At 41.6% G+C, this 25,925-nt stretch overlaps 3 protein-coding genes across 13 annotated transcripts; 2 read left to right on the top strand and 1 right to left on the bottom strand.

Moving 5' to 3' along the window:
- Positions 1-150: 150 nt before the first annotated feature.
- ubxn11 (UBX domain protein 11) lies at positions 151-4,253 on the top strand. Of its 5 annotated transcripts, XM_029450945.1 has the most exons (14): positions 151-278; positions 377-417; positions 1,120-1,236; positions 1,319-1,419; positions 1,506-1,557; positions 1,639-1,718; positions 1,798-1,903; positions 2,013-2,230; positions 2,323-2,400; positions 2,678-2,801; positions 2,883-2,986; positions 3,139-3,212; positions 3,752-3,901; positions 3,971-4,253. In XM_029450945.1, exons 1-14 carry the CDS (start codon positions 208-210, stop codon positions 4,140-4,142), a joined length of 1,488 nt encoding a protein of 495 aa, XP_029306805.1. In that variant the 5' UTR covers positions 151-207; the 3' UTR covers positions 4,143-4,253. The 5 variants fall into 5 exon arrangements, with proteins under 5 accessions (XP_029306805.1, XP_029306803.1, XP_029306804.1 ...); XM_029450943.1 differs by having other exon boundaries at positions 1,639-1,703; positions 2,678-2,986; XM_029450944.1 differs by having other exon boundaries at positions 1,798-1,861; positions 2,678-2,986.
- Positions 4,254-4,628: 375 nt separating this feature from the next.
- On the bottom strand, positions 4,629-17,407 carry cep85 (centrosomal protein 85). Of its 5 annotated transcripts, XM_029450935.1 has the most exons (15): positions 16,286-16,402; positions 15,640-15,681; positions 15,232-15,286; positions 15,000-15,131; positions 11,087-11,883; positions 9,656-9,786; positions 9,246-9,363; positions 8,925-9,110; positions 8,257-8,409; positions 8,004-8,158; positions 7,729-7,846; positions 6,984-7,034; positions 6,777-6,884; positions 6,416-6,659; positions 4,629-6,313 (listed from the first exon to the last, which is right to left on the bottom strand). In XM_029450935.1, the coding sequence occupies exons 3-15, from the start codon at positions 15,269-15,271 to the stop codon at positions 6,150-6,152; spliced, it is 2,397 nt and encodes a 798-aa protein (XP_029306795.1). In that variant the 5' UTR covers positions 15,272-15,286; positions 15,640-15,681; positions 16,286-16,402; the 3' UTR covers positions 4,629-6,149. The 5 variants fall into 5 exon arrangements, with proteins under 5 accessions (XP_029306795.1, XP_029306797.1, XP_029306794.1 ...); XM_029450937.1 differs by lacking the exons at positions 15,640-15,681; positions 16,286-16,402 and adding an exon at positions 17,384-17,407; XM_029450934.1 differs by lacking the exon at positions 15,640-15,681 and having other exon boundaries at positions 16,286-16,422.
- On the top strand, positions 16,381-25,713 carry wdtc1 (WD and tetratricopeptide repeats 1). Of its 3 annotated transcripts, none has more exons than XM_029450941.1 (16): positions 16,381-16,511; positions 18,518-18,656; positions 18,831-18,914; positions 19,034-19,080; positions 19,499-19,610; positions 20,269-20,456; positions 20,553-20,735; positions 21,173-21,267; positions 21,416-21,531; positions 21,606-21,681; positions 21,793-21,889; positions 22,011-22,181; positions 22,275-22,510; positions 22,796-22,964; positions 23,308-23,500; positions 24,142-25,713. In XM_029450941.1, the coding sequence occupies exons 2-16, from the start codon at positions 18,591-18,593 to the stop codon at positions 24,337-24,339; spliced, it is 2,031 nt and encodes a 676-aa protein (XP_029306801.1). In that variant the 5' UTR covers positions 16,381-16,511; positions 18,518-18,590; the 3' UTR covers positions 24,340-25,713. The 3 variants fall into 3 exon arrangements, with proteins under 3 accessions (XP_029306801.1, XP_029306800.1, XP_029306799.1); XM_029450940.1 differs by lacking the exon at positions 16,381-16,511 and adding an exon at positions 17,764-17,884; XM_029450939.1 differs by lacking the exon at positions 16,381-16,511 and adding an exon at positions 17,866-17,986.
- The last annotated feature ends 212 nt before the right edge of the window (positions 25,714-25,925 follow it).

Here is a 25,925-nt window from a genome sequence, read left to right as displayed (position 1 = left end):
TTGAGTGATGGTAACAGCGCCCTCCTGCGGATGAAACAGGCATTGACTCATTCTGCAATAACAGCCTCCCGCTCTGCGTTGCTGATGGCAACGGACTCCAAACAAAGAGAAAAACAAACAGGACTGTGCGAGGCCTGTGCTCGAGACAGTTTGTGATATTTAGGCTCAGGAGTTTACTTGCAGCGCCTATCCTGTCTCAGGTAAAAAATGAGTTCACCTTTGTCGATGCTGAAGAAAACGAGGCGCACTCCACTGCAGGGCCCTCTGAATGAGCAATGGTAGGTTGTTCACTGGGCTGACACTTGTTCACTTTAGTGTGTGTCTGTGAAGAGGTCATAGAGGGAGCATGTGTACATTAAACTGTCTTTGACTCTAGGGGCAGACAAAAAGTGTCTTTCAGGAGGAATCTGATAAAAGGTAGGTTTCTAGTCAAATCTTATCTTATTTTAAAGGCACAACACTGCACCAAGAGGCCACATAAACAGCACTTATCACCAGGGGTGGAGGAAGTATTCAGATTAAAGCAATAATAGCACACTGTAAAAATACTCCATTACAAGTAAAAGTCCTGCATTGAAAAAAGTATTTAAGTCAGGAAAGTGTACTTAAGGTATCAAAAGTAAAGTGACTCTTCTACTATTATACATTATATAATCAGATTATTATTATCATTCATGCATTAATGTGTAAACAACATTTCACTGTTGAAGTTGGATTTGAACACACAACAATAATAATAATAATAATATTAATAATATTAATCATGATGATAAGGAAAAAGCAGCAAATCCTCACATTTCTGCTGTTTTATGAGAAGTTTGGTATTCTGGATACAATTTCTTTAAATTGAATAATCAAATCATTGTTTCAGCTCTAATTGCTGTTGGATAGCTTTATCTTTAATTAATCTTCATATTTTATAAGTTCTTCATATGTGTTGTATGTAAAGTCAAACAGGAGTGGACTAAAACGTAGAATATGTCCTTTAACATGTAGTGGACTGGTAAAAAAAAAGTAAAACACTAACAGGCACCTCAATTTTGTACTTAAATACACTACTTGAGTAATTGTACTTACTTACATTCCACCATGGTTTGTATGGGTTTTTTATTTTTTTAGAATTTCAGTCTGCATTGGCTGACGACGATGAATCCTCGGATTTCAATCCTCCCCAGAGCTCTCACACTCCAGCCAATGATGCCTCCATTTCAAAGTCAAAAGCCCCATTGAAGAAAGGTATAAGCTATTACAAAGTTAGTTTACTATATATATTATTTTTTTTAAAAAGCTTTTAAGAGTGCAAAGGATGCTTTTACAGGTACTGCACCAAGCGACTTTGAGCTCATGTCTGCCATGATGCGGCGGGTGAGCCTGCTGGAGAAAAAAGTGATGAGCCAAGCACAGGAGATCGAGCACAAGGTAAAAACACACACCTTGTTTGAATAGCAAAAAAACAGACATATTTCAAACATGTCAAACTATCACTTTAAATTTCTTCTAAAAAGGATAAAAGGATTTCAGTGTTGGAGGAAAAACGGAGGCGTCTGAAAGAATCAGGTGACGTCCACAGACCTGACTTTGAAATACCCTAAATTTCTAAATAAAAGGGTTTGATCATCAACATCTGTGTGAATCTAGAGAGTACCCATGACCTGAGCAGCAGAGACGATCTTGAAAGAAGGTGCCAACAGCTGCAGAATCAAGTGTGTGAAATGGATGTGAGTTGATTTGATAAAACATTTCATTGCTAATATTGTGATTACACCATACTGAATTCTGCTGATCCCCATCTTGCAGAGCTTTCTGAATGATTATGGTTTGATCTGGGTAGGAGCTGCTGAGAGCAGTGACTCAGCTGAAAGTGAGCAGCCACGTAACTTAGAGAGAGGCCTCTGGCAGCCAGGTAGTTTCCTTCTGCTGTCATCTCTACAGACTTAAACATTTGTTTTGCATATCATCGTACGTCCTACCTAAAATAATTCCTAACATGCTGGCTATCTTTCCTTTGCAAGACGCCTTCATGGTCAGAAGCTTCCACATGAACTTTGACCTTGTGGTGCAGAGGATCAAGGAGCTGAACATCATGGCAGGGGAGGGAGAGTGTTTTGTACAATCCACATCCACGGGGGGACACTTGACAAAAAAGGATCCTATTCAACTGAGTCTCTACAGCAACGGCATTGTCATGTTTGAAGGTCCTTTCCGCTCGTATCAAGAGCACAGCACCCAGGTTAGGCTATAACTGCAGTTGCACAGGAAATGATTAAATACTTTAATGTGGATTCTTTGGTGATTCATCTCATCTTTCTTTGGTCTTTGCAGCGGTGCATGCAAGATCTGATGGACGGGTATTTTCCGTCTGAGCTTCAAGAAAGATTTCCAGATGGTGTGCCTTTTGAGGTTTGTTTCTATCCGTCTGTGAGGAAAGGTGTAGAGCTGCAACTAACAATTATTTTCTTTATTGATTTTATTAATTTGGTCTCAAAAATGTGGAAAAATAGTGAAATTGTGAAAAATGTCCACCCAAGTTTCAAGTCCAAGATGTGTCTTTAAATGTCTTATTTTGTCAGTCCAAGACCCAAAGATATTCACTTTATCATGATGTAAAACAGGAAGCAGGAAATCTTCATATTTGAGAGGCTGACTTCGCTACTTATTATCTTTTTTTGGTGTGCAGGTTTGTGACAGACGAGAGGAGGATTTTATCATCAGGCTACCGTGGAATAAGTTTCCTGGTGAAGGACAGGCTGTCTGTGGGGAGAAAGAGGAATCATCGAATGCCATCAGCTCTCAGTTACCTGGTCTGTCCCGCACACACCACACAGATGGAGGTGGATTTCCTCAGTCCTCATTATTATTCTCCTGTTTTCTCCTGTCCTCAGGCAAGAAACTGAGCATGGATCAGTTCCTGAACAGGTTACCAAAGGTGGTAGTGAAGGCTGGTCGTGTGATTGATATCAGGGACTCGCTGAGGGCTGCCCTGCAGGTGAGCAGTAACAAGGACACACAAGTGTTTGAACCCTTAGGTCTTGTGTGGTTAGCGGATGATCACTATAGTGCACCATCTCTTCTGTCTGTGCTCGTGCTGAACGTACACTCACCTCCGTATGTTCATTATCTAACGAGTACTTTCACTAGGGTTCATCTGATGCCCGGAGCAGCAACTCAGTGATCCTCATAGACACGCCGGCACTGCAAGCGATCAAAGAGAGGTATTAAAAATGTATGCAAGCACACCAATGTTGTTTTTTAATACCATCAACCTTGATTAACACTTGTGTTGCCTAAACTGACACGAGGATACTCCAGAGTTTCTAAAGATACAAAATATGTCAGGATGGATTTTGGGTAAACAATAAAAGATGCAGATCCAGAATGTTTCCCTTTGGTCTGAAGGTGTGGCAACGAAAACATCTGGCTTTACATCAATGTAGAAGTTACAAGGAAAAGTATGGTTTATGGGGTTTAAGGAATTATTAGATCCAAGAACACAGCACATGATGTAAAGGCTGATTGAAATACTGATTTGGCCGCAGGGTGAATATTGTCAAGATTACTGTATGCACTGCTCTGAAAAATAGGTCAGGTCACCCCGGACATCACTCTGGCTGTCCATGCCTGCTGAAGGAGCCTCAGGGCAGTGCGAGCCAGCGTTACCATATCAAGTGTGTTTTGAATTTTGTCTTACACTGCAGCTGGGTTCCACTCCATGTGATGAATATTACATTGGTTGTCCTTTTTCTGTCTCTAGACTGCAGACGCCCAGCTCTGGCCGGCCTTCGTCCGCCCGAGATGTCATCACACTGAAGTTGAAGTCAGAAGACGGGAATCACACTTACGTCCTGAAAATGTGCTTCTCAGAAACAATCGGGCACCTGCGGCAGCATCTGGACAGATACAGGTCAGACCTCGTCCTCCTGACCCATTTCTGTCTTTGCAACATGTGAACCTTGTATTTCTTGCCTTACAGAGAGGGTGGTCTCACTGATTATGACATCATCAGTGTGTACCCACAGTGCTGCTACGACGACGAACGCCAGACGCTGCGATCATGTGGACTCACGAGTAATGCTACTCTCCTGCTGCGAAAGAGGCAGAAACGCCCTCATTCACTGACTGAAGGCAATAAAATAAGCCTATAAAAAAGTTATGGATCAGCATCTTTCACCACAGACATTTTTGACTCGTTATAGTAGGAAAAGCACAGCTGTTACTAATAACATTGGCTCCGTTTTATAAAAGTGTACCAGGAAGTCAGGACAGTTTGCCAGTGTGGGTCAATCATGTCATGGTCGATAAATGATCCGCTTAATAAAAGACATTTCTGCACATAAGGGATGAAAATAAGAAAAATCTAAATGAAGTTTGCAAAGAATTAAAACAATACAAAATGTTGAAAATCTTTATTTCTAAAATATGCAAGTACAAACAAGGACAAAAGTATGAAAATATAAACATCTTTTTCCCTTTTGCAAAACATTTGAGACGTTAAGGCATGCGGAGCCTGACTTTACAAAGATAAATCTTGTGCTACTCAAGTAAAAAAAGAAAAAAAGGTCCCATGAAATGAAAAATGGCTTGTGTGTCCCTGGTTGTGTTGCTCTGTAACATGTCAGAAAAAGTCATTGTTGCATATATTTATATTAAAATCCCTTTTTCTTCCAGTAAAGTGTCAAGCTTTTTTTTTTTTTTTAATGGCTTATCTTGCACTCGGGCAAATATAAAACTCCATCCAGTACAATGTGATTGATGATTGATGATTTGGGGGCGATCCAGCCTACCCCTCCCATCATCATCACGTGGGATTAAAACATTCTTCGGCCTGAAGAAGGTGAAGGACCCTCACTGACGGCTGACAATCAGCCTGAACATCTCATCAGATGAGAAACACGTCAAACCACAGGAGAAAATTACAATCTAAAAGCCACTTCATGGGACCTTTACACAAGTTCGCTCAAACACATCATTTCAGCAACACATCAGAAGGCTTTTACACTGAGTTGTCAATGCAAACAATAAAAAATAAATAATACTGAAGATTAATACCGTTTCTCAGTCGTACATTTATGAAACAGTTAACCACTCTGTTGAATGCGAGTCAGCCATCATCAACTTGTAATGTACGGTAAACTGTGACGTTATTTATCTGCTCGGAGAAGATTCTACAAAGAAGAAGTGTCGGGGCCTCAACAAGCTCTGTGATGTGGCCCAAAGTTATCCGCTACATTCAGAGTCAGGGAATGTATCGACAATCCCGCTGGTTGATACGCTGAGAAAGGTCATATTGGAAGAGTCAGCTGCAAACAGCCCTTTGTGGTTGGTCTAAAATTAATTAGCATTGTGGCTGCAAACGTGACAGAAAGGCACATGTTGGTATTCATTCAGAGCAAGGCCTGCAGCGAAGAGAAGCGTTCACAAACATTCACAGACTCACACAACTGCTTTGACCAGAGTTTCTTTGGTAATAAAAACTGTTTTAGGCCTGTTGGTGTGAGAAGCCCATTTGGTATTAAACCCTTCAGTATCAAGTCTTATACCTCACAGCAGAGTCTCGTGTTACAGTGCTCACCATTTTAAATAATGGCATGTTAGTAACATTTAATTGTGAATTCTGTTAAAAGCACAGGTTAAAGTATTTTCAGTTGATTGTCAACCACTTCTTGGATAATTCCCCTCGAGAGCGAAATTAAGATTTAAATAAGTTATATTTGTGGGACTTCTACACAAATAGTTATCCACTGGAGTGGAACAAAAAGTAAGACTGTTTGGTAACTGACAATATTCATGTCATCATTAATAAAAAACAAACACAAACACACACACACACACACACACACACACACACAATGCTTAAGGATCAAGTATTAGAGGAAAGTTATTTTCCGTTAGCCCTTGGACTGAAATAGATGAACTCACCGGGGGAGGGGGGGTGAGAGGAGTCTGAGCTACAGGCAGGCTTGAGAATCGACGTACAGTCAGTCGAAAGAAGAAGCAGCAGCAGCTAAACCATTTGGGCATTTCTCTGTCCTCATTTTATGAAAATTAAATTCCAGTCCTCTTTCTGACATTCAGTAACAAGTCGTGAAAGACGAGCCCGTTTTAGATGCTTCAGAGGTGAAAGTGGGGCTTTTGTGAGTTTGGTGGCAAGGTTACTGGGTGACGCAGTTTTCTCCCATGTCCTGCGCGTACCGGTCCAGTATTACATTGCGTAGTCCCTCGACATCCCGACGGAGCTGTTGAGCTTCAACCAGCTTCTTCTGCAGCACCTCTGGATTCATCCAGTTCTCGTCCTGCTGTGTCACTGGTGGGGGCGCTGGAATAAACAAAACATGTCATACAATTTCCCCTCATAGCACTGACTATTGCCTGAAACAATTTATCACATTTAAAAGAGTAAAATGTAAGCCGTGCTTACATGTGAGACCAAGCAGCAGGGAGAGGTTGGGGTCTTGTCCCTGAGCTCTCTGGGTCAGAATGCTGCACAGGGAGCGCAGGTCACTGAGGCAGGAGGCGATCTCTGCATGCAGCCTCTGCGTGAGACGAGCCCCGGCCGGCTGCAAAGTACAGGACGCCTGGTTAGTGCTCCTCTGGTCCGGATCACTCATCTGCTCCTGCAGGGTCAGATTCTGCTCCATCAGTTCCTGGTTCTGGGCCGCCAGCTGAAACACAGCAGTCAGGAGCAACAAAAAGTGTCAGGCAGTTGGTGGACAGGTTATGACTCACAGGTTTCTCTACATACCATACGAAGGATCATTTGTTTTTTATTATTATCTCACCTCCTTCATGGCTGTGTGGAGCTCTACGACATTCTGTTCTTTGGCCAACACATCTTCTCTGAGAGCCTGAGAGCTGCTCTCTTCCTGAGATATCTGCACCTCCAAAGCCTGCAGACACAAGCAATTCGTAACTCACAAATGTTCAGAGACTGTAAACTGGACGGTAACTACAAAAATCATTTAGACTCATTGTGTAGAGATAAAGACCTGGATCTGAGAGCCAAGCTGTTCCATCATTCGGTGCTGCTTCTCAATGACCTGCAAAGAGAATATCACGTTACATCACCCTCTGATATCCCTGTGCTGTAGGACTGGGAGGTTGTGACCTGCGCTTTGTGGAAATAGTGGCCGTGTGTTTACAACCAGAAGCATTTTTAGCACACAGCAAGCATAGTAAACATTGAGCACTAACCCACGACCCAGTATAACAAATATTACTTTTTAAAAAGTTGGACGCTCTCCGAGCTCATGCAGCTAGATAAACATTTTGAAGCTGAAGTCATTTGGGGCCAAGCATATAAACAGTAAAACTAAAGTTATATAGCATCGAATGAACAGTTCATGTAGTATAATTTGGAAGCGGTCAAGTCAAACCAATTCACTCGTACGGAGGGTATTTTGGGGGCTGCTATAAGGATCTGCACAGGCGATGCAATCATGCACCTCATGACATTATTGACAGACAGACAAACATGGAATCACGGGGATTAACTAGAAAAGGACGCTTTAAGTTTCCAGCTCAACATACGAGGTTCAACAACTATATTAATAATGCATTTAGTGATGATGTTTTGTATTAGCCTCAACAAGTTTCCTTGTACCCCCACTGTACTTTATGTATAAAAGTAGTCCAGTGAATATTCATGAAAGCTGTCTCATAAACAATTTCAAGTATAAAAAAGGTGTTCCCAGCTGAGATTTAAAAAAAGAAAGCTGACAAATAATAACAAACCTTTTTGAGTCTCTGCTGCTCCTCTCTCATAGTATTGTTTTCTCCTCGGAGCTTCTCCATATCCACTGAAGGCAGCCTAGCTCCATCCTCAAGGCCCTGCTGTACCCGCTGCTGCATACTGATGAAGACAAAAATAAAAACACACATTATGCAGAGTTATTGCTGTTTGAATTAACATGCCCACTGAGAAGATGGTACATTATTGTTGTTGCAGTCAGTCAGTCAGTCAGTCAGTCAGTCAGTCAGTCAGTCAGTCTGTCTGTCTGTCTGCATACTCGGTAATGGTGGTCAGCAGGTCTCTCTCCCTGCGCTTCTGATCTTCCAGCTGTGCGTCTTTTTCCCGTAGTTGCGAGCACGTCGTCTCTAGACAGGCCTCCAAATCTTGTACCTTCTCTTGTAGCTGAGCTGCCTGCTGTTCAGCCTCTACAAGCTGACACACAAAAAACAGGTTTAATGATCTACACACCTTGACCCGAGTAAATATATGCAGAGTCAGTAAGAATAGATGAAACTGGAAACTGTCCTCACCTGCTTGTTCTGGCTCTGGTAGTCCTCCAAGGTGGGAAGGTCAGCTAAATAACGCTCCAGAGTCTCAATACGCTGCTGATTCTCTCTCTTCAGCTCCGACTCCTTCTGGCACTTCTTCTTCAGGTTGTTGATGTGCTTGTCTCGACTGCGGATCTGCACAAATAGGCAAACGTGGTAAGTGGGATAAAGTGCTCAAAAAGTAACGAGCAATAAACCCATTTATAACTTAAGGAGACAACATGTGACAAACGACTAACACATTGGCCTCAGGGAAGTCGCTTTCATATTTCTCTATGAAAGTGGACGTGTTATGCCTACAGTTATAAGCAACATCTATTTATGCTTAACAGCGATTCTATAAATAGCATCTCAGCTCATGTGGGGAATGAAAACTTTCCAGTGCAATGTTGTTTTGTTTTGTTGTCCTATAATATCAGCTGCCTGGCAGGAAATCTGACAGGACTTTAACAGCTTCTCTTTACTAGTAAAATGAACAAAGTACAAAGATTTAAATGCAGTTCTCATCCAATAATGACATTAAAATAAGACTGTTTGTAAACAAGGACATCGTTATTTAAACTTCTCAGTGCCATTTATTTTTGTAACTTTGTGTTTCGCTTAAATCGCAGCACTGTAATGGTAGGAAGATGTGTTAGGCAAGCACGAACCCTCTCTTCCTGTTTCTTCATCTCCTCCACGTGTCTCTCACAGGTCTCCTTCAGGCTGTCCGTTAGTCGGCGTGTCTCAGCCTCAACCGACCCCAGTCTGCGCTCCGCCTCCGCTTTCTCCAGGACAACGCAGTCAGAGCGCTCGCTAAACTGCGCCCTAAGGAACGCATTCTCCCTCTGAGCCTCCTGTAAAGCCACCATGTGATACTGAAGTTTCAATGAAGGTTCTTGAGGGTAAATAGTTTGCAAGGAGGATGACAGTATGACACAGGGTTCTCAGTATTCTTGTGTGTGTGTGAGCTAGTGTATGTTTTCACTAACCTGTAGCCTCAGCATACACATATCCCCGTAAGAAGATCCTCGACCCAGGAGGGCTCCGTGGACTTGCAGCTCGCTTTCCCTCAGACGCTGTTCCAACTGGGTCATGTGCTGCTTTTGTCTACATAAAAAAGGGTCAAAATCAGTCAACACAAGAAAAACAATACAATTAGCAACATTGTGGCAAAACATTATGTTAAAAGCTTGGTACGGCCCGTGTGGTTAGAACATAAATATTTATACTAAATTTCTCACCCACTATATTAAATTCTTGTTCTCAGTTGTTCAACACCGCAGTATCAACTCATGATAAAGTGCATCACAAAGCATAACTATTTTCATTATTATCAAATGGTGATAAAACCATGCCCTTCACAGAATGTCCCCACATGAGCAGTAAAATAATCACTTGCCTCTCAATAATAAGCTCCTTTTCCTTGAGCAGACTTTCACTGGCTTTGACCAAAGCGTCCCACTTGCCAGAATCAGAGTGAACTGTCGTTGAGTACAGAGATGGGTACTGACCCCCTCCAGCACTCAGGAGCTGCAACAAAAAAGACAAACAGCAAGGGGACAGTTTGAGTTTCATCATGTGGAGAACATATGCAGCGGTGATGAGAGATGCAAAGATTTACAAATGTACAATTTTAACCAGGAAAATAAATAAACTGAAGTGCTGACACTTTACCTTAGCACAGTATAGATATACAATACAGGTGCTGACACACGACTCTAAAAATAGTCAAACAACATAATGCAAACAGCTCAGGAATAACACCTGATCAAATTATTCTGTTACCACAGAAGTCACCCGACAACAGAGTAACAGATACATTTTTGTCAATGAATCACAAAAGAGAAATAAACGCATGAAGCAGTGCAGATCTCTCTTTAGAATAGAATGTAATTCCACCTCAGAGACTATTTAAAGTCTTTCTACCAACACACACCGACAGCTCTGCCAAATGTCGCTGATGAATGAATAAAGAACGAAGGCTCCCTTCAAAGCTTTAACAGCCAAGCATGAAGTTAATGAGACAATGTTTGAATGATCATCATGACTTAAAGTTGCAAGAAGTTCCACAATTTCTTCATACAGTGAAAGCCCCTACGGGTCCAATCGGATTTTGGGTTTGTATATTCTGCCAGTCTCAGCATTTCAAATAAGTACAACGTTTTTGTTTATTTAAATGTGTTAAAATCATTGTCAATTAATGTGTCAGCACAAATTACAGGGAAGTCATTCCAGGGTGGCACTCAGTCAGCATCTGCCATGGTGGGGAAACAAATGTAAAACACTGTTGAAATTGTAAAGCGCAGGTTTGTGCAACACTTTTTACTATTTCGACAGCTTTTTACAGACTGCTAAAGGGAAGCTGCGACACAAGCTGCCTAGTGTTGATCAAGCGTAGGATCTTCTGAGTTGTAATTGTAATGTTTTTAGTATGTCCTACAACAAACACCAGAAAAGTTCTTGGTGATTTTTCATTTGCTTATTGACTCGACAAATCCCACTATAAAATAGGACGCGCTGTCTGTATGGCTTCAGGCTTTGTTTAGTGGAATGTTATGTTGCCAATGTTAACCTATATGTGTGTCAGGAACTACATTTCTGGCCAGATTTTGATGTCCACAAACAACCGACTGCCCCACATGTCTACTCCAATGGCCTTTACGTTATCAAAGTTTGTTTTGCTACCCAGCGGAGGTATTTTAAGACCCTCTACCCTCTTTACTATGATCCAAAAAAAGGAGAGACTGTTATGAAACAAAAAAACTAACTGCGAGTCTAATGAGTTTCTTTACCTTTAGTTTAGTATATTCTATCTAAGATAAATGCTTACCTGCATTTGTTCCACTTGCAGGCGTAAACTCTCCAGTTGCTGCTTATGTTGCTGTTGTTGCTGTTGTTGCTGCCAGCTGGATAGTTCCCCACATCTGTCCTGCCGCAATGGCTCATAAACTTTGGAGCCTGCATGCTCCCTCAGCAGAGCCTGTGCCTGCAGGCTGAGAGGGTTTGCATAAACTCCAGCGGATCCGGCCGCACCAGGCTGACTGCTCCTCTGATTAGAGGTTTCTGCTGTGCCTGGAACCCCAGACCTAGCTTCAGGCAGAACCTTATAACTGTGCTCCATGCTTCCTCTATAGGCCTCAGACACACAGTCTGGGGCGTCTCTAATCCCAGTCGCCTGTAATCGGAGTCTAACATCAGGGCATAACCCCCCCAACAGGGCTGACTGATTTAGCGTAGGCTCCACAGCAGGAGTGTCAAACCTCTGGCCCTCATCCATTCGCGTGTGATCCGAGGGGAAAAGAGAGTGGTCCAGCCCATTGACAAGGCTGCGGTAGCGGCTCAGGCAGTCGGGCCCCACATGATCAACTCCCACGGCTGCCTGAGCATCCAGGTTGGGCGAAGATGCTGATTTGGAGAGAGAGGAAGACTTCGAGGTGGAGCCACTTGTGGTTCTGGAGCCAGAGGAAGACCTGTGGCCCGCAACAGATGACAGGGATCCCTCCTGGACGTATGACTGGGGCTTAGAGGCCAGGGCTCCGGCCGTGGATGGCATGACATGTGCAGTGGGAATGGGGATCTGACTGCGGATGGGCTGGAAAGAGGGGCTGCTGCTGGAACTGCAGAAATCTTTAAAGAGTAAAAGAAGAAATGGTCATTCGAAATGACATTAGGTGTTATAGACCTTGTTAAAATCAGTGAAGAATATCTAGAACACTACTGCAGGCCATTTTCTCTATTTTCAGTCAGTGATGTAAAGTAGATGCAGCAGGGTTTATGGGTGGCCTACTTTGATGATGAGGTGTCACCACTGAAAGAATTAACTGGCTCTGACTGACCCAGGGAATAAGCTCATAATAGACTTAAACCATGCCAGGAATAAAAGCTCTGTGTTACTTGATTAACAAAAACATATGTTGTCTACAACATTGATAAGCTTAAGTTACAGCCATTCCACTTAATGTACATGTGAAACAATTATAATCTACTGCTACAATAGAAATGCTGACTAAAGAGTCTGCCTTTATAAGTAGCATAAACTCTTGTGATTCCCATAACAACATACAGAGCAGCTCCCTCAGACTTCAGAGTACACACCCAATCCACTCCATTAAGCATGCACAAAAATGTTACCTGTCTTCATTTGGAGACCTCAGAGATCACATTATGCTTACAAAAAGAACTTCAGGAACATAGATCACTACAACCAACCTACAGATATCTTCACAAGCCCCAGCACAACTCAAAGTTACATAACACATGATTTCAACAGCATTACAAACCTGAGAGACCTGTTGAAGTCTGGAGACCTGGCAGTCACTCGAACGCAACAAACATGTTATTAGCTGGGGCATGTTTTCTACAGCTGAACTGAGGTGAGCTCAGCTGCAGAACGCTTTAAATAAAAACTAAAGTTTGTCCTCTGCATTTCTATACCGTACCAAATCAACCTATGAAGCCAAGACTGACAGTGGCGCAACAGGCAGGCACTGTGCCCAAAACCGTATTGTCCTCGAACAGCCAAACCAGCCTGTACCAGAGCTCTGCGCAAACAGGCATACACAGGAAAGGTTAGGGGTATTTATAGCCCACCTCTCATGTTACAGGGGGATCTGTGGGTGCCGCTTATTTAAGCACCTTGCCTCCTCCCACCGTAACATCGCACACACGTACATCCAAAGTCAAAGACTGAGTGGGATACGTTTTTCCTGCCCAGTTTAAACCACAACTATATTAAACTAGACACTTTTTGCAATCACAGAGGGAAATAATTATGGGTAAAAAGGCAAACAATATTGTGGTAACAACATGAAGCTCCGAGGGAGGTAAAACTTACCATATGAAAGAAGCCTCTGGGCTCCACTGATTCATGACTGGCTAGAACAAGTCTAAACTACTCTGTAAGAAGAACATTTGCTAGATGTTTGCTGAACAGACATTCCTGTCTTTGGGATGTATATAACATAATTAATCACATTTAACTGGAGCAGTTTTAAATACCCAGCAACTAAAAAAATAAAAATAAACCCTTCCCTTATTAAAGTAAATAAAAGCCCGTATTCTAGGCTGTTTAATTTACACCCCAAGTATGCTATACAGTATTATCTACAACAGGTCATTATTGTGGCTAAATTTGGGGCTAATTGTCATGTTGCTTGGCACGGCTGAAGGTTTAAGTGCCGAGACAAAGCTGCACAAGCACCAGAAGCAAGCTCAACAATTGTAACTTAACAAGCAAGGTCTATACTTAAAAAAAAAGCTCAAAAGGAATCATTATGCCAAAAAAGCATATACATGTTCATCCAATCCTAAAACCAAACACTATTATGTTCCAATATTAACTTATTTATAAAATCATGCAAACCGAAAAATGTATGAATATTAACAATCTATTAAGGAGCTAAATGCACCATTCCTGCTAGGATTGTTGACTTACAAGCTCAATGAACAGCGTTCACGGGGCTTGTAAGATAACACTGGACACCTCAAGATTAAAGATATTATTCAGTTATTTGGAAGACGTAGAAGATATGCTTCTGCTAACATTACTCGCTGTTATCTGCAGCTTCCCTTACAGGTTTAGTGATGTTTATATCTGATGATTGGACAGGTGACGGGAGGCGTGCAGAGATCTTTAAATTCACCGCAGTAATCAGGTAACCACTAAAAACACAAATCAATTTATGCAGGAGTGTGCGTTAAAATAGATTAAATTACAAAAGTGTAGAAAATAGACCCCTATACATTTGCTGTTACACAACTGTTCAGAGTGATTATGGGTACTACTGAAATCCAGGATATTTTTTAAACCACACCATTGAAGATGCACTACGATGTTTAACAATTGGCAAAATACATTATGTGTAAAATGTATCTTTAGGACTACGGCAGGGAAGCAAACACACATTAATGTAACTTGATGTACGGAAACTGTTGACCTGTTTGTTATGAATACTTTCAACTGGCAGCCCGTACATAAATACCAGCATTGTGAACTTAAACCCTACAGTGTTGATACACTTTTGATGTTTTTTCAGTCTATTATTTTGTTGCGTTTCCTGTTGCACAAGGGGCCATCGAGCCCAGCTGGCCAGCCGTTACATGGAACCTTTCTGACACTTTGTCTCTGTTATTTTTTCCACTCCGTATGGAATATTCCCATCATAATCATGTTTATATAAAATAAATAACTTGTTGACGAGTGTCACATTTCACACCACAGACCAGGTCCCGTTTCCATTTAGCTGTCCTGCTCTGGCATCCCATACTCCCAATTAACCAAAAGACCAGAGTAGTACAGCAGAGCCATGGGACATTGTTGGCTGGGACTTTAATCTACCTCTGCAAATCTCTCAAGCACCCGCAGTGGATCATGAACATCTTTCTCACTCTTTAAATAGCCGAAGTAACACCAACACAAACATGAAGACAAACTCTTTTCAGCCTCAGCACAAAAAAGGCATTGGGGTTGAGTCCGAGGACCACACGTCGCTTCCTACTGAATTCTACATTATATGTCTGTTCTCAACTTTCAAGCTTAAATGTCATGATAAACAACCATGTAAATAATGTAATACAAAATCAAGAAGATATCCTGTAAATAAAACATGTATGCAGCTGACAAGAAACACCCACCTCTGGCTGTATTGAGTGCAGAGTGGAGCTCCAACAATGACAGACAGAATTGAAAACAATGTTACACAATACACACCGCAGACAGGGGAAGTACAAGTAAAGGTGATCACCTTCTGTGCTGTCAGACGTTGAGGTGCCAAGACCTGTGTCCCCACTGTCCGCTGTTCCAGGCCGGCGGCCAAAACGGCTTTGGAACTTCTCTGACACAGCTGGTGTCTGCCACTCCATGTCAGCAAACCGAGCTAATGTATATTTGTGAAACAGGACAATGTCAACAGAGACTTATATCAATACATGCTGAACTGAAACACAGTTTGTATTTTGACTTGAGTGTCAACTTACCCGCTGGTTTGGATTCAATATATCTGTGTGAGGTTGTCATTCCATACAATATCACCTGTTTGAGATGGACAAAAAATACATTATCACACAGTACACATGACAAGATATGTTCAAGTTGTATAGTAATAATCAACTTAAAATTATCACTGGTCAAATTCTTGGAATATCTTAACGTAGGTTAGTTAAGTTACTTCTCAGTCTTCAGCAACTAAGCAAATATCCGATAACCTATTCTTAAGATTTACTTAACTAGGAAAACAGACAGAGACGTTTAACTAGGGCTTTGTGATCAACCAGAGACTGGGATGCCCTCTGAACAAAAGCTCCTTTCTTGTATACTGTATATTATGAACTGAACCTTCAAAGCCTAGGACTCAACAGCTGTTAGTTGTTGACTGATTTGCTCACCTATCAATCTCATCTGTCCCTCAGCAACCTCACCAGACTGTTCTGGGTAGCAACACAAATAACAACATGAGCACATGTCTTAGCCTTACATAATGTGTTACACAACCACATATATCCGTAAGAGGCTACAGGAAGTTGAACATTATGAAGCAGGCACATATAATGTTGGCTGATGGATTCAAAGTCGTCTGAAAGACAGCCTGGTTGTTACAAACTAATCCTATTAACTAGCTAATTCGTAAAGGAAATAACAGCTAACCCTAAACCAGCAAAGGCAAGCTATCGGCTAAATGTGACTAATTTCTAAATTGCATTTATTAAAATGTTATGATGCTAGCTGTCCTAAATGCGGAAATCACAGCTACATAGGTCTAGGCGGCTTTAAAGCGACAACTTTTTTTTTTATGATTTCCTCACCATAACGTTCAATTGTATTGTACTGCGATGCTCTGCACCGTTAACCATTTTAGCTAATCCATGACAAATCCGTTTCCGTCTAACAAGCTAACGTTAGCTAGCAGCTAACATACCGTTGCCGTTTGCTTAGCTACTTGAGTTAACATTAACGTTACAAATCTCTGTTAGCTTCCGTGTTTACATTAATTTAGCTAAAATACCTGTAGGCGCAGACAAATCGTTACTTTACCTTTTGTTTCACATACACACAGAATAATGCAGTAGAAAATCTCGGTTTGAGGCTGAAAGCCGAATCTGAACCATCCGCTGCTGCTGTTGTACCGCCTGCCAACTGAACTGATCCCCGTTGATGGCAGACAACCCATCAAAGACACAATGCCCGCTTGTTTAATGTCACAGCGCCGCCCGTTGAACAGTGACGCTAAGAAACCGTTTGTGGATTTCCTGCCTGTAAGGTAAATGCATCCGGAGTGGTTACATTTGCCTAAAGCTCAAAAACTAGGGTAGCAGTGTTTGTGAGACTCTTCTTGAAATGTTGCTGCTGATGCAACAAAAGACACGACTAAATTAATTCTGCCAAAAGAACAAAAAACACTGCAGTGACACAAAACGAACGAACCTAACAAAGATGTTCTGAGTTGGCTAGAATAACCTAGGAAACATAGCTGTAAGTGTTTAAACCTGTTAGACAGTTTTAGGATATATATTAATCAGCCTACAAACTAGTAATTGATATAGAGGTAAATACTATATGGTTAAATGCAAAAATATTTTGTATTTTGTTCGGCATATTAAACTAGCCAACAATAGACAAAAGAAAATGTCCATTTATGCCTACTTGTAATTTACACACTTCTGATTTTTCACTTTGAATAAAGTTCACACTAGATAGAACAGCTTTGAGTGACAAAGAAGTGAAAATACCATACATGCTGACAGCAATGTGTTGTAGGAAGTTGGGACTTTGATGATGACATTGATGATGACATTGATGATAACATTTGAAACACCTAACCACTACATGCTGCCAGTCAGGATCTCTTTTTGTTGTTGCACTGGATGCAATACAAGTACATAACACATCTATTTCATTCTGTTTCTCCTTGGTACAATAATAATGAATTATGCACAACAAATAACTAAGAATAATTCCATATGCTGCCTGATGTAAAGTATATTCCGATATATTAATTTCTGCCTGTTCTTATGATACATCTTATCATCCGCCAAGCTATTTACATTTATCCATCAGTGGAACAACTAGGCTCAAATATGATAACCTGGTCTTGTGTTTTAATCTGACTCAGCCTATTCAATTCATCGTTACCTTTCTATGCTGCCACTGTCGGTCGGATCAGACCTTTTATCTACATCCCTTGTTCGTCTGCTGAGTGCTGTATAAGCCTTTCTTCTCTCTTATTCTATGTGACCAGCTGACTGTGTCATTGTATTCCTTAATTAACAATAAAACAGATTCTTCCTCACACTGCTTGGATATGCTGTACGTGTGCTGTAAAAGTAGAAATGGTCTGTTAAATTAGCACGTTTCTATGAGACAGAATAATTATCATTTATTATCACATAAAACACTGTATAGAGTGTGTAGTTTATTTTGCAGCTGAATTACATTTGTTTGCTTTTTTGGGCTATAGTAGCCTTTAAATTAAAATAAATTAAAGTACTGTATAAACATTAATTTGTAGGGAGAATGCCTTTATTCTGAAACAAATACGGACCGGAAATTATTATCTGTTTTGGCTTTAGCTCGCTGAACAAAGTTGCGTGATCTGCGTGCTCAGTGCAGTGGGAGGAGGGTTGTGTTCATAAGGTATTAGCGACAATCCTGTCAACAAACTCACATAGAGTGTGATTTATCACGTTTACTAAATGGACATTTCTTGACAGAAGCATTTTTAGTTCAAGGAAAGCGGTGAGATTTCTTTAGAAGTCGTTAATGTCAATTAAAGCGTTGCCAAGCTCAACGTTACATTAAGTGGACGTTTTGTTTAGCTAGCAAGGTAACGCAAATACGCTAACGGTAGCTACTTGATAAACGTCAGGTCTCTTACAGGCCCGGTGCATAGGTGGCTAACGAGTGTTGCAGGCTAACAGCGTCTTAACGTTAATTAAATGTCAGTGTTTTGCAAAACAGACCGCCGATTATAATACTGACAGAGCTGCATAGCTAATGCTAGTTAGCTCATGAACTCGCCTTGTTTGTGTTTATGACGGGAACAAACCCACTGTGTGAGCAAAGTCTGCAGACCAGCTAACGTTATATGCCATGCTTATGTTGCAGCTGTTTTTAAAGTACCCATAATGAGCGAATTATTCAAATAGCTGACCACCTTGTCCTTACCTTTGATCTAAAACCTGCATTAACCCAACGTAAAATCAGCTAAGCCTTGTGATAAGTGTCCTTCCTGTGGTATCTATCTCAATGTTATCAACGTCTTTTCAGCTCATTCTCGAGGAAAACAGAGTAAATGTCATCAGAGCTGTGACCTCTGGAACCTCCACCCAGACCCCGATTTATGTTTTGTGGTGAGACCATGACTGCTGTCAACATCACCAGAGATATCCTGCACCGGCAGATCAGAGTGAGTATTCAAACAGCAGAAGACCAGTCCACTGGCAATTAGTGTCTCATATCTACACAAGACTTTGGTGGGGCTGTCTGATAATATTCACTCAACTGAAAGGATTGTTTACATTTTGTATTGATAATTACTTATGTACTGAAGTCTGAGGGAGACTTTGATTCATGTCTTCAGGACAAGAGAGCACCGGGCTTCCAAAGGTCCTATCATGTGACTGACCCTTTCATCAAAAGACTTGGACTGGAGGCCGAGCTTCAGGTCAGTGATGGTGTCTGTGTGTGTCTGCATGTAGAGGGAAAGACTTGAGAAGAGAGAGAGAGAACATCATTCTGTGTATCATCATATCTTCTTCCACTTTATACGGTCTGTCTCAACAGGGCCACACTGGCTGTGTGAACTGTCTGGAATGGAATGAACAAGGAGAGTAAGTCTTATAAATTTCCCCTCATGTTCAATTATAGTCTGATCTGGGATCTCTGGCTGCTTTACTCCACCATGTAACTATGGTCTTATCCTTAACTACATTAAAGACACTGTATGTACCGTGAAGGCCCAAAATTATTATTTCCCATTTATATTATTTCCAAATACAACGTGTAGGCTGCTACTTATGTTTCAGTTCTAAATGTCTCTGCTGCAAGAAATCTGTACCAGCAATGGATTCAGCTCATTACAATTTTATTATACCTAATATCTAAAGTCTTAACTTAACCGCGGAATGCAGTGAGTCCTCTATTGCACATCTGAACACGTTTCACAGTATAATATTTTGAATGGCAGTCGTAGTTAAGAGCCTAAACAAATATTGCTTGACTTGTCCCGGTGATTCTTTTTGTTTTCAGTTTACTGGCCTCGGGCTCAGACGATCAACATGCCATCATCTGGGATCCATTCAGACACAAGAAGCTTACAACTATGCACACGGGTCATGCAGCAAATATATTCTCTGTAAAGGTAAGGAGGACTGACTGTAAGATGGATGCATTGAATGGTAATAGGAAAAGTGGGTGTAAATAATTTACAGTAGCTGCATTTAGACACACGGATAATCTAGTCATAATGCTATGATACAATTCTGGATGTCAAATGCAGAAATGCCTCATCTGAATCTTTCTTTGGTCATAAACAAATCCTCTCTATGATATTAATACACTTCCTGTACATTAGATGGCACTGTTGGCCATTTAATGAGCGGCTTGTTGTTTGATTGAAGACCATCTATTGTACAACACGTCCATCTATGCTGAAGCTGTTCAAGGCTCGTTTCCACACAAAGATTGACACTGTAGCTTCATGACTGAAAGAATAGAAGTGAGGTCAAATACTGGAGTAAAAATGTTACAGTGTAAGATAATGTGGAGGTGGCGTTTAAGGCCATTAATCAGACTATGAAAATGGGACATTCAATGGATTGAATTAACACCTTAGTAATGCCTTAAAGGGACAGCTGTAGTTCAGTAGAAAGAAAAGGTTCCTGAATGAAACTTTGGGGTGAACTGTCCCTTTTTAATCTGTGGTTACTGGCAATAATTGAAAAAGAGAAGCCATTGTGAAACACTGTTTCTGTATTTATCAATTAATAATTGTTTTGTGTCTGTGTGTGTCCATACAGTTCCTACCTCACTCCGGGGACAGAATTTTGATAACGGGTGCAGCCGACACAAAGGTTCATGTGCATGACCTGACGGTGAAGGAAACCATCCATATGTTTTCTGATCATACCAACAGAGTCAAACGCATCGCCACAGCACCCATGTGGCCCAACACCTTCTGGAGCGCTGCGGAGGATGGCATCATCAGGTTAGAATTAAATCCCCTCGCTTTAACAAAGGCAAAGACATCCCACACCTAATTTTGCTGCAGATAATATGTTTACTTTCTCCCTGTTCACTACAGACAATATGACTTGAGGGAGAGCAGTAAGCGCTCGGAGGTGCTGATCGACCTGACAGAGTTCTGTGGTCAGCTGGTTGAGGCCAAGTGCCTCGCTGTCAACCCACGGGACAACAACTACATGGCAGTAGGAGCCAACGGGCCTTTTGTTCGCCTTTACGACATCAGGATGATTAACAACTACAGGTTGGTTTAGTTTCTGACGTCATTTTATGGTAATAATTATTCAACAATAGGGCTGCAACTAAAAACTATTTTCATTATTGAATAATCTTCCGATCTTTTTTTAGAATAATCGTTTGGACTATGAAATGTCAGAAAATAGTGTCAAGTGTAATAGTCTTGTGTTGTCAGTACAAACCCCCGAGGTATTCAGTTTAATATGATTTCAAGCAGGACAAAAACATTTCCGGGCATTTTGTAATGTAAAACTACTTTAACGATTCATTGATTATCAGAATAGTTGGTGATTATTTTTCTGTCGTTCGATTAATGGATTAGTTGACGATCATTGCGGCTCTATTCAATAATCTACTCAAGTGTGATACAGTACAGTCACCATTCCAGGTTTTGAAATGCACATGCACAACTGTGTTTTAACTAAGTTTTTTTTCGTTACACAGGAAATCTACAAGTCAGGGCACATCAGCAGCTGTGCACACATTCTGTGAAAGGCAGAAGCCCATCCCAGACGGAGCTGGGCAGTATTATGTTGCAGGTGCATATATAGTTGAACTGTTATGCTATCAAATGTATTCAATGGGTACAATTGTATTTTAATTACATAGCAATGTAGGAATGTCCAGGTTGAACGTGACTGTGAAGGAAGTGGTTAAATAACTCTACCTTCTGCCTGACTGCTCCAGGGCACCTGCCAGTGAAACTCCCAGACTACAATAATCGCCTGAGGGTCCTGGTGGCCACCTATGTCACCTTCAGTCCTGATGGCACTGAGCTACTAGTTAACATGGGTGGTGAACAGGTAACATTTCTTAAAACAAACAAGGAATGGTTATTCATTTCTGTTTCGGTGAATAACCATTTGCTTTCTTCCAGGTGTATCTGTTCGACTTGACATTTAAACAGAAGCCATACACCTTCCTGATTCCAAAAAAGTGCCAGTCATCAACAGGTAGGTCTGTGCCAAATATGTTAACAGAAGATCTTGAATGGTGCCTCGTAAAGGTACATAAAGTACCGTATCTCTAGTTGTATTGATAGTTTCTGAAACTTTGGCTTCCAGGAGATGTACAAAATGGAAAGACAACCAATGGCGTCTCCAATGGAATTGTCTTGCCAACCAGCCATATCCGATTTTCCGGAACCAAGATGCGCTCTAGGTTGGTTTTCTCACCCTGTCCGTCATCGATTGTGCTGGTTTTCTCTACACAGGTTGACTGTTTTTAAAGGTTTAAGCATGCATACACTTGAGTTATGTTTCCTCTGCTCGCTTTGTTTCAGTTCTACTGAGCTCCCTGCTCACTTGGAGAAAATAAAGCAACAAGCTAACGATGCATTTGCACGGCAGCAGTGGACGCAGGCCATCCAGCTGTACAGTTTAGGCATTCATCAGGCCAGCTGCAACGCCATGCTGTATGGGAACCGGGCAGCAGCATACATGAAACGCAAGTGGTAAGTCTCATGGTATCAACGCACAGACATGATCATCTTCTCTTGAGCGTTATAAAAAGTTAGCAAGTGTTCATTTGCTTGTTTGATTCACAGGGATGGAGACCATTATGATGCCCTGAAGGACTGCCTGAAGGCTCTGACTCTAAACCCGGCTCACCTGAAGGCTCATTTCAGGCTGGCACGGTGTCTGTTTGAGCTAAAGTATGTGTCTGAAGCTCTGGAGTGTCTGGATGATTTCAAAGGAAAGTTTCCAGAGCAGGCGCACAGTAGTGCATGTGATTCCTTGGACAAAGATATTAAGGCTGCTCTCTTCACCAAGACAGAAACAGGTAAAAAAAACAAAACAGTGAACTGGTACTTTGCTAATTTATAGTTCTCATTTCTTAAACCAGAATGTTCAGTTTGATTTGGAAATGACTATACAAACCACCTGGATAATTCCTTTACTTACTAAATATTTTAACTCAGTTGGGAGAGTGAAACCTGAAATAAATAAGTTTCATGTTTAGACTCTGATACTGTAAGTAAACAGCTGTGTTGTATGTGTGCAGCTTCAAGAGTAACAGATTTATCTGAATGACTGTTAATAAGTATCATTTCCTTCCCCTCACCAGCCGAAGATAAGAAGGCCAACAGCTCCATTCGATTCCACTCATTCAGTCGGAAGGAGTCCATCCCTGAAGACGAGTTGGTGCTGAGAGAGCGCAGCTTTGACTACAAGCACAGATACTGCGGCCACTGCAACACCACCACTGATATCAAAGAGGCCAACTTTTTTGGAAGGTCAGTAGATCACACTCCCAGTCTGCTGAGGCCTCACTAGGGGGCAGTCACGAGCTCTGCAGCTCAAGACTGAGATCAATACATCTGCAGTGAGCTAAAACATTTAATACAACACACATAATGTAACTCAAAGCTCAGTTCCCATTGAATAGTATACCCAGAATGCCCTACCAAGTTAGCTTTAACACCAGAAGTGTGAGAGTTCTGGTCAGACACCTGTACAGTCTTCTGTTCTGAGAAAAGAAGTTCAATGTAAAATGTTTATGTGGTTACTAGTAAATACAACATGTCCCGAGAGCATGGCTCGTCAGGCAGGTCTGAGTGGTTTCCTTTTTGTCTACAGCAAAGGCCAGTACATTGTCAGCGGCTCAGACGACGGCTCCTTCTTTATCTGGGAAAAGGAGACGACTAATCTGGTGAGGATCCTGCAGGGGGATGAGTCCATAGTCAACTGCCTGCAGCCCCATCCCAGCTACTGCTTCCTGGCTACGAGTGGAATCGATGCTGTGGTTCGATTATGGAGCCCAAGACCAGAGGTAAACGACTGAAGCTTTGGTGTTTTTAAATATACATTTTGTTATGTTTTGATAAATGTTGGGGCAATCATTCTGATTATTGGACTTAATGTGTTATATGGGAACAGTATACTATGTGTATGTCTGCTGAGGTCATTTGATGGAGAGAAAAAAATACAAAACTATTTAAAACGTCTTTAAAGCTGAGGACGAGGCAGTTTAATGTTTGCATCATTGGGCAAACATTTGATAATAACCTTAGAGCATATTGTTATTCAAATTGCACCCCAGGGTAGGCAATCTTCTTGAAAAAGAAAGAAAATGCCACAATTTGAAAACACATAGAGGCTTTTCCTACAGGATATTCTACCGGTTGAATAAGGCTTTCACCGTCAGAAGGGACATGCATCTGTGTTGGTAGAGCAACCAATAGGAATAACCTCTCTGTTATTGGCCAAAGTCTCCTGTCACAGGCTAGAAGAGGTGCAAAACTCTAGTTTTTCTCTCAGACCCCTGGAACTACAATATGCTTAAAGGTTATTATTGAACTTTTTCCTAATGATGGCAAAAATAAACTGCCAACCCCAACACTATTACTGCTGATTCTGTATCCTTCTCTTACCATTACCCTTTCTCGTCCCCTCCACTTTCTCATAATACAGACCGAGACTGAGAACGGACGAGTGGTGGAGGACATGGAGAGTGCTGCTCAGGCGAACCAGCGGCGTATGAACGCTGATCCACTGGAGGTTATGCTGCTCAACATGGGCTATCGCATCACAGGCCTGCGTGGCGTCGGCCCGGACGGCTCCGATGACGAAGACAGCTCAGAGGGACAAGTACAGTGTCGGCCAAGCTAAACAAACTGCCAGCCATTCTAAAGAATGGATGTAGGAAGCGTTGTCCCTGCTCTTGTTTGAATCTTATCCCCCCCCACCCAATCTGACAGAAACATTGAGTGAATGTCATGTCACATCTCTGCACTATGCATTGCCCTTCCCTGTCCAAAGAGAGGACTGGCGGAGATCACTTTGGGGAGAGGAATTCATGGAGGGTGGAGTAGACACCCATCTCACCCCTTCAAAGCACCAACCTCAGCCTCTCCCTCCACCCAGTGGTGGCAGGGGGACCCCTTTTGAGGAGAGCACCTTCCGCGTCAATCCCCAGTTTCTCACGAAGAAGGAGAAGGAGTTCAGCACTTATCCCTCCTCAGGTTTATGTTGGAGAGACTCGACACGTAGAAGGTGAAGCCTGCGCTCGGACGACCTATTTTCAGGTCAGTGTGGCCACACAGTCGCAGTGTCCTCCATGGAGGATCGGATCACAGACCAGAAGACGGTGCTTTGTTGCATCTCCTGTCTCCTGGAGCAAAGAGTCTCAGTGCCCGCTCATCTCAGAAAGGCTGCACACTCAAGTTTTATTTCCGAGTTCGACTTGGTCATATTTTCAGTTGGAGTTTTGATCACAGGAAGCCTAGAATGAATTGCCTCTCTCCAAGTTGTGAAAAATGTATTGTTGCTCCAATTAAATGTATTTATAAGCTTTGTTTAGTTTATAACTGTCAGAAAAATAAGTATTTTCTTCTGCCAAAGGTCGTCATTTCAATGGCCAAGGATTAATGTGTGTTTTCTTTGTTTCATTGAAACATAATTTTGGCATACTCCTTTTTAGTTCAGAGGTTTTACTACAATAGTTTGTTGAAGTGATCAACAAGATATACAGAGAAACATTTGTAAAAAAAATAATAACTTTCTAATACAGTTTTTATGTTATAAATCAAGTCCCATTGATTGCAAATGTCGTTTGGCATGAAATGTCAGTGTGAAACTTCTGTTGGGTACAAGTGGGGTACAGATGCTAATTTTTGCTATATGGCAACAGGGCACTAAATGTTTGATGGCTATAGGTTTCCTGCCTATTAGCTGTGTGGCTCTAGCGCTAGTCCTCTGCTGCAGTCAGGTGTTCAGTCCTGCTTGCATGAGGCTTCTCTGACCATAGTTGTTGGAAAACAAGGACACTAAGCCATCCCATCTGTTGCTCAGAGAACAGCTCATTGGGTAGTCTTTGCCCCCCAAAAGGGTCAATTTAAATAATGGTTCCTCAAAAACATGCAACACTAGGCTTCCATGTGTTTTACTTTGCTCATTGATTTCAGATACTCTGTTTTTCTTTGAGGAATACTATAATTATCTTTGTTGCAAACAAAGTAAGGAATAAAATCATTGAACACCTTGTCTGGATTCTCTTGCTTTTGTTCATTAAATGTTAACATTAATGATGAATTGTTTCTCCTTTTTAGTGTTATAACAGTTACTCAATAGATACAAGCACTACTGACACATCACTAACTAGGCTGGGAAGATATACTGTAGGTGAGGCTACGGTATGAACTCTGATATCCTGCTCATACATCAGTGTCTGCTTTACTCCCTGCCTTTGCTGACTA

The sequence above is a fragment of the Cottoperca gobio genome, chromosome 16 (assembly GCF_900634415.1).
Source record: "Cottoperca gobio chromosome 16, fCotGob3.1, whole genome shotgun sequence".
NCBI lineage: Eukaryota > Metazoa > Chordata > Actinopteri > Perciformes > Bovichtidae > Cottoperca > Cottoperca gobio.
Note: the sequence above shows the minus strand (reverse complement) of the source record. Positions and strands in the feature narration are given on the sequence as shown.